Raw genomic sequence first — 8,070 nt, forward strand, 5'->3', positions numbered from 1 at the left:
AGCTAATAAGTGTCTGAGGCCAGATTTGAACTGAGGTCCTCCTGACCAATGTACCACCTGGCTGCCCCTAGCTATTATTATGTAATTATAAACAGTATTCAAAAAGTTACTCACTGAGTCTAAATCAATGACTATTTTGCCTTGCATCAATAACTATTTTAAGGTCAATTTAGAGACTTGTTTTCTGTTCCTTCCAACATTTTCTCTCTTGTATGCCCCTTCTTGAGACACACACATAGGCAGTGCAGGGCAGTCTCTCCATTAGTGGTGTCAGGGTAAGGGCCAGGCCCACAGGCCAAGATCCTTTTTGTCTGACTGACCCCCTCCCAATCCACAGTACAAAGAGCTCCAGTGCAAGCTCCGAGAGCTGCAGCTTCAGTACCAGGCCAGCATTGATGAGCAGAGCCGACTTCTCGCTGTGCAGGAACAACTGGAGTGCCAGCTCCAGTGCTGCCAAGAGGAGCTTTGGCAGCTCAAGGCTCAGAAGGCCTCCATGCCAAAGGACAACGTGGACTGGTGCAAGAGCAGCACCAAGAATGTCGGCAAAGTGATGGGCAGGATGGGCCTCAAAGCCGGCAAGGCTGTCTGCAGCGGCAGTCAGGTGAGCAGCACCCAGAGAGCAGAGTGGAAAGGGCTGGGAAGCAGTGGGGCCCACGCGATGCACTTCCCTGCAAGACGCTGCTGCCCTCTGGGGAGTCATGGGGACCTCCTCAGAACCTTGGTGTTCTTAAAAGTACAAAATAAAATGCACAGAATATGTTTAACCAAATGGAGGAAAATCTAGTTACCAAAATATCCTTTTTAAAAATGAGTTCATAGACCTCAGGTAAAGAATCCTTGCTTGCTGGGCCAGCTGTGGGAAGATTGGCAGGAAATGATTGTCAGAGTCCCCTCAGATTCTGTCTGGAGGGGCAATGCCATGCTATATGGCTTGGTCTCAAAGGGCCCAGCCACACATTCTAGAATCTGGGGTCTCTACTCTGGAGTGAATGAATCTAGAGATGTCAAGAGGCAGGGCAGCAAATAGGGGTCATTTCTTTCAAATAATTAAACCAATTGATGAGAGAGGGTTGACTAAAATTGGAGTTCCACTGGGGAAAATGGGGTTTGGGAGGGGAAGCATTAAAGGGGATACTCAGTTGCCTCATGTCTGGTAGCCTCCAGGGCAGGAGAAGGGCAGTCAGACAATGGCAGTCCAAGTTAGCTGTGTTTAGAAGCTTTGGCTTTTTCAATGAGTAGATTCCAAGAAGGCTGTGAATGCTGTCATATAGTGCTTTGTTGGTGTCCCTATGGCACAATACTCTTTTTCAAAAAATTGATTTGTTTATTTACTTTTAGTTTGCAACATTCAGTTCCACAGTTCCTTGAGTTTCAAATTTTCTTCTCCTCCCTCCCCTCCCCCATCCCCCATCATGGTGGCCTGCACTCAAATATAGGATCTACAGACATCTTCACATCAATCATTAGTCAGGTTGTAAAGACGGATTATAACTGATGGAATGATCAGGGGGAAAGAGGAAATAAAACAAAGCAAGAAAAAGAAGCACAGCAAGTAGTTTGTTTCAGTCTGCACTCAGACTCCGCAGCTCTTTCTCTGGACGTGGATATCTCTTTCGATCATGAGTCTTTTGGAGTTGTCTTATAACCTTACATTGCTGAGAGGAGCCCAGTCTGTTGACATTGGTTGTCACACATACGTTGTGTCCGTGATTGTGTAGAGATTTCTCCTGGTTCTGCTCTCCTCGCTCAGCATCAGTTTATATACATATTTCTAGGTTATTATGAAGTCCACCTGCTCCTTACTTCTTATAGCACAATAGTATTCCATTACATTCACATACCACAACTTGTACAGCCATTCCCCAATTGATGGGCATCCCCTTGATTTCCAATTCTTTGCCACCACAAAAAGAGCAGCTGTAAATATTTTTGTACATGTGGGTCCCCCTTCCACTTCTCTGATGTCTCTGGGATACAGCCCAGATATGGCACAATACTCTTAAAAAGCACAATTTTCTTGGGAGGGCTCCGGGAGTCTGTAAGGAAGCTCCCCAGTAACACTGTGGTCACCTTCCTCCCTACAGAGTCAGGAGCTGGAGGTAGTCTTGTACTACAAGGCCAGCCCAAGCGAACTAGAAAGAGAGGAGCCTGAGGAGCTATGTGAGACCCTGGAGGAGGAAGAGTTGCTTCTCCAGGAGATGATGGAGGAGGAGGAGCCTGAGTCGGAGGAGGAAAGGCCCGAGCCTGAACCTGAGCCGGAGCCGGAGCCGGAGCCAGAGCCCGAGCCGGAGCCAGAACCGCAGGTAGAACATGTGCCAACACCCGTGGTGAAGCATGTAGAATTCCCAGATCATCTGGAAGAGGTTCTCAACGACCCGTGGGACCAGCTAGGCTGCTTTGAGGAGGAATCGTTAGAGCAGATCAACGTGCAGGACGTCGGGCAGGATGAGGAGCTCTCTAAGCCAGAGGGCACCCCCATCAAGATCTCAGAGAGCAAAAAGGTAACTGCAGCCTGGGCTGGGGGGCAGGGCATCTTGGTCCACAGTGGGGAACCTGACAGAGGGACTGACCCAGGAGCAGTCTGTGAGCCTGAACTAAGGGTGGCCAAGCACCCAGGAGAGAAGCCCCAGATGGCCTGAAGGGCCTAGGCCTTCCCTGCCGTGGGCTTGTGCTTTGGGGTGGCAGGGTACAAGTCACACAGGCTGCTCTTAAGCAGCAGGGAGCTAGCTGTACTAGATTATTGTTCCCTAGGAGATGCCGCGTTCTGATGCCCCCCAGGAGGGGGCAGGACAGGTTGCAGACTTCTAGCTTCTCTCCCCAGATGACAGTCATCCCAGATGTTACCTACTGGACTAAACCAGGTCTCTCAGGGCTCTCCCAGACCTCATCCAGCCTCTGTAGAGGACCCAGAAGCGACCTACCCTGTGGGCCCTCTAGGGGGACTGCAGGCCTTCTAGACTGGAATTAATTTTTGCCCAATTCAGGGAATCTTGATCTTTTCCCTTTCCTCATCTTTCTCCCCCTCTCCTTCCCCCTCTGTTTCCTTTCTCCTCCAGCAATATCAGTTTTTTAAATGGGGCTAGGGGAGGGGAGGATTGGTGAAAAAGAAAACTCTTCACCAGTAAATCCTTCTGAAAAAATGCTGGTATCCCTTAGAGGAATGATCCGTTGTCCTTCTCCTGTGACAGAAACTGGGCTTCATCTGGGAGTCTGAGTGATGCAGGCATGTGGCCCCAGGTTTCTCACAAAGAGAGAACTCTGAGGTTCTTCCTGAGCTGGAGCCCTGCAGCCACACAGGGCAGAGGGTGGTGGGCAGGGCAGAGGTTGTGCCTCTGCAGGCCCCTTCCCCTCTAGGGGGTGCCAAGGGCTTAAGGAAGGCAGGAGGGACGTGTGCTGGGCCAGGACAACACCTCCTCTCCCGGCTGGGGGTCAGGCTGCAGCTCAGCCCCTGTAGCTTTGCCCCCGCTTCCAGCCATAGGTGGGGAGAGCCAAGGCCCCCCACAGCAGAGGTGCCGCTCACCTGCTCTTTAACCGCGTGATTTCTTTCCTTCCTCTCTTCCCTCTGTTCTGCCATCTTCACTACCTATTGGCTTCATTTGTTTGCGTGTCTTTTGCCTTCCTCTTACCCCCTTCATTTATCCCCTGTGCTTCTGTACTCACCTGACCTGTCCCAGCCACCCCCTGACCCCGACCCGCCCCTCTTCTCCCTGCCTCGCGTAGGCCTGGTGGTCATATCGGCTCTGCTCTGGTGCTGGTGGGCTGAGACCTCATCCTAACACAGGTACTCGTATTGCTTCCTTAGCATCTGGGTGCCACAGGGGAGGTGCAGGTGGTCCTGATGGCTCTCTCCTCCTCCTTTCCACCCTCCCACTCAGCTTCTGCTGGCTGCTCTGCTCTTACCCCTTCCTTCTGCATGATGCCTAGGACTGAGCATTAACACCTGGGCCCTAGTCCTGGACAATCCTTGAACTGCCAGCAAAGATTCTGTCCATCTTTGAATCTCCTTCTCTAAACCCCAAGAGGAATGGCTTTGTACCTCTCAACAGAGAGCTCATGATCCTCCAATGGAAAAGATTCTCTTAAGCCCAGTACAGTTGCTGATTTTGTTTAACCATCTTTTCCTACCACCATTGAACCCAGAGCTGCCCATTGAGTTCTCTGAAGCTACTGCCTGGGTCTACAAGAGTGGCCTGGACTTTGGCCCTGGTTAACCCTGTAGATGCCCCCCTGCTGCCACTGCCACCACAGAGACACTAAGTATGCATAGGCCTCTTAGCTCACTGGTAGGGGGCTCAGGGTTGAAGGCCTGAAAAGCTGCTACCCTGCCTCCACACCTTGCAAGGCTTCTTGTAACTGGTTTCAAAGACAAGATTTGCTGGAGTGGAGATTATTTGGTGAAAGACTTCCACCAGCCAGAGCTGTACATTTCCCAAGGGATCCAGGCTACAGAGAAGTACCCTGGCCTTCTCTCACTAGGATGTGGCCCATGTAAGTGGGCCTCTTAGCAAGATACACACCTGTGTGGGGATGTGGCAGTGGATGGGAGGTGCGTCACTGAGGACCTTAAACCTATCTTTCTCCTGGCCTGTTTTCATTCCATGAAGTAGTGAAGAAAACCTCTCATTCTGTTTATTTTTACATCTCACCGAATCAAGGTCAGACAAGGGACCAAGCAGCACCTATAGCAGCTGGCAGCATTCTCTGCCATATGTGAACGTTTTCTTTTCTGTCCTTATTCTGCCTCTGTGCCTTCCCTCCTGTCCCTCACCCGCACCCCCCCTTCTCTGCTTCCTCTGCCTGCCAGTGACCGCTAAAGGCATTACTGACCCTGCCCTCAAGCTTCCTCTTTTTCCTGGGTCTTCTCCTGAATCCTGACCCAGATCTTTAAAGCCCTAGATAGGAGGATTCCTAAGGTTTTCAGCCTCCATCCACTTGCACTGTCTCTTTAGCAGCCTCTCAGACTCACTGATTTAGAGTCTGAGGAGGAATTTGTGGCTGATCGCCAGGCTGAGGCTGAATGGAAGCACCCTGGAGCAGGGTGGGGGCTGCAGGGAAGGGGGAGAAGAGGTAGTGTTAGGATCAGTGAACAGGAAATCTGGACTCTAGTCCTTCTTAGACCATTTATTAGCTGTGTGCCCTTGGGCAAATCAATTGACCACTCAGTTTCATCATCTGTAAGGGAGGGATAATAATATCTGTCTTATCTACTTAAGAGGTTGTGGTAAGTCTCAAATACTGTAATGTATGTGAGCACTTTGTCAGCTGTAAAGCACAACATAATGTAGGCTAGTATTAGGAGAGGATGCAGCCTGGGCCATCTTCCACGGCTACCTTCTGTCTGTCGCCCTTGGAGAGCGGCTCTTTGGCTGGTCCTCAAATAGTCAAGAGATCCCTACAGTCACGATAACACTGATGACTTTGCTGGGTTTGGGATCTCATTAGTTTGGGGACTTGATCCCACAATTCAGAACGCAGCTCATCTACACCTTCTTACCTTTGGGACCCTTGCCCATGTTTTGTTGTCAGTCCTGCCCCTTCTGGGAGTCCTCATGCCCACAGATCTCTGGTTCTAGTGGGGCATGTGGGCTGTCCAGGCATCCCTTGGGCTGTCTCTGTGAGGAGCAGCCCTGCCTTCTCGATCAGACACCTCTGACAGCATCCGCTGTGGTACTTCTGCAGAATTAATCCATGGTTTTAATTCTTAAGAGACTCCTCCACGATTCCAAGCCACATGCAATCCCCAAAGAATGTTGATGTTAATAATGATTAGAATGGAAAGGCAGAGTGACTTAAAAGAGAGCTGGCCTTGAGTCAGGAAGAGTTGGGTTCAGGTGCTGCCTGCCTCTTATGTATGTGGTCTATGTGACCCTGGACAAATCACTTAGCCCCTCAGTGCCCCGGGCTGCTCTTGGGTCGGAAGCAGCACAGCCAATGCCACGCTGTATGGGGAAAGGAAGGTTCTCCCAGGAGCACTCTTTTCTGGGGAAATAACAGATCTGGCTAAAAAAAAAAAAAAGAGTTGACCTTTCTAAGGTTTGTAAAATGATTTACATACATAATCTCATTTGATTCTCAACGAACTAGATACCCTTGGGTGTTATTATTCCAGTTTTACAGATGAGTTAACTGAGGCTCAGAAAGGTCGTGACATGCCTGTGGTCATACAGCTAGCAAATAGGTGGAATTCAAAGCCAAGCACACCTCCCATCACACCAACCTGCAGCTTTGGGTTTTCTTGTGCCCAGGGTCACAAGTGAAAGATGTAACTTCTTAAAGTATCCCTCTCTCTTGCCCTCCTCCCTCCCCTCATCCCCACATCTGGACTTGCTTGTCCAAATGTTCAAGGTCACTTTACATTATCTTCCCCATTTGACAGAGGGAAAAACTGAAGAAGGGGTTGTGACCTAAGGGAAGTGATTGAAGAAAGATGTGTCAGAGGCAGATCTGGACATGGAATCTGTGGGGGTCTGGGCTAGGTGACCAACCCTACTTGTTCATTGGGGAGTGAGAAGGTAGGAGGAGCTGATCCACAGTTACCTCCAGATCCCTCACTAGCTCTAGCCGAGGCTAGAAGAATAGGGGCCTGCCTGTAGCAAGGTAGCAGGCTATTAAGAAAGGAATTTTCTGGCCTGACAAGGAAGGGGCCCTGGAGGCTGGTAACTCATTGTTGTTTTTGGTCCCTACAGAATTTGTTTGGGATGTGGAAGCCCTTGGTGTTCCTGGCCATCGCGGCAGTGGCTCTCTACGTGTTACCCAACGTGAGGCAGCCGGAGACAGAATTCTGCCTCAGAGAGTGAAAGAGGTCTAAGCCATCTGGTATGGCCGACCATTAGTATCCATCACCCCCCAGCAGGACAGACTGGGCTAGAACTCTGCTCCCACCCATCAACCCCATTTCCTGGTGGTCCCATCTTTGCAGGCTTAGTCTACCCAGCCCAGGAAGGCCCACAGGGAGTTCCTGTCGCCATTCTTCTGCCTCCCACAAGAACCTGGGCTCCTTGTAACTAAATATCAGCTCAATTACATGAGTGTGTCTCCTTATTTGCTCGCCCCACCTCACATGACAGCCAGGCCTGTTCACCTTTCATCTCCTATCTCACAGCATGCACTGTTTCCTCAGGCCCGCTGTCTTGACTCCACTTCTCCTCCAACCATCTCATTTTTTCTAGCTATTTGGGAACAAATACACCAGAAATTCAGTTGTGCTCCTTCAGCAGGTAGTTGTTGATCAATTGCTGTGCACGTCATACAGCCTGGAGTATGAGTTTTGTCTGTTTTGTTTTCCCCTGTGGAGTTAGCAAGAACATCTGGAGATAGGAGGTTTTGCTAGAGAGTTATGCAGCGTAGAATAGTGCCAAGATCAGATGAGGGCCACATCACAGCAGTCCTGAGGACAGTGCCAAGGTCATCATCAGTTTGGGAGATTGCACTCTCGTTGTTACAGCTGCACACAGTAGGGCAGGTGCTTCTGCTTTTCCGGATCTGTCTTCTTGAGACAGAGCTGTACTGGGGTAACCCAGTCAGCTGGATTCTGTCCGTCCTCTTCTCTTCCATCTCAGGGCCGAGGGGTACCTCCCTGTTAACCTTACCTAACTCTAGCCACCAGTTGGCTAGAGAACATTATACATAGTGAAAATCCCAGGAAGCTCCATGTGGCCTGGGTAATACCTGGAGCTGTAGCAAAGCTGATCTAAGGGCTGAGCTGGAGCCCACGGTTAAGGCTGGCCACAGGGGAATCACCAGCCCGGGCCCTTCCATGGACCAGCCCTTTCTTGGACTCCATTTCATGTTTCCTCAGATGACACCTTTCTTCGGAATCCATGGTTCTTCCCTAGACAATGTCAAGTCCTCTGCCATATCTAGGAATCGTACCTCCTCACTTCAGTTGGACAGCCATCTGAACCCTTAGTGTGGCTGACTCAGTGTTCCTGAGCCTTTTTTATTCATGATAATGGTGTGTTTGTAAGTTACTCAGCTTGCTATGGCGCACCTCTAGAGAAAGGAGAAAGAAGAGAAAAGGGCATCCTGCAACGTTGGTGGTTTAGCTGCTGTGGAGGGGGTGAGGAGCAC

General features: G+C 50.2%; 1 protein-coding gene across 4 annotated transcripts in view; it reads left to right on the forward strand.

The window, feature by feature from the left end:
• The window catches only part of CCDC136 (coiled-coil domain containing 136), a 29,711-nt gene extending 22,686 nt beyond the window's left edge, over positions 1-7,025 (forward strand). For all 4 annotated transcript variants that reach the window (XM_069087162.1, XM_069087160.1, XM_069087158.1 and 1 more), the window contains exons 16-18: positions 338-601; positions 2,085-2,501; positions 6,687-7,025. In XM_069087162.1, coding sequence (XP_068943263.1) covers positions 338-601; positions 2,085-2,501; positions 6,687-6,797 — 792 coding nt within the window. In that variant the 3' untranslated portion in view covers positions 6,798-7,025. The remainder of the gene's footprint in view (positions 1-337; positions 602-2,084; positions 2,502-6,686) is intronic.
• Positions 7,026-8,070: the final 1,045 nt, after the last annotated feature.

The sequence above is a fragment of the Petaurus breviceps genome, unplaced genomic scaffold, assembly GCF_028583685.1.
Source record: "Petaurus breviceps papuanus isolate PSGF00001 unplaced genomic scaffold, PetGlider_PUasm1.0 181, whole genome shotgun sequence".
Lineage (NCBI taxonomy): Eukaryota > Metazoa > Chordata > Mammalia > Diprotodontia > Petauridae > Petaurus > Petaurus breviceps.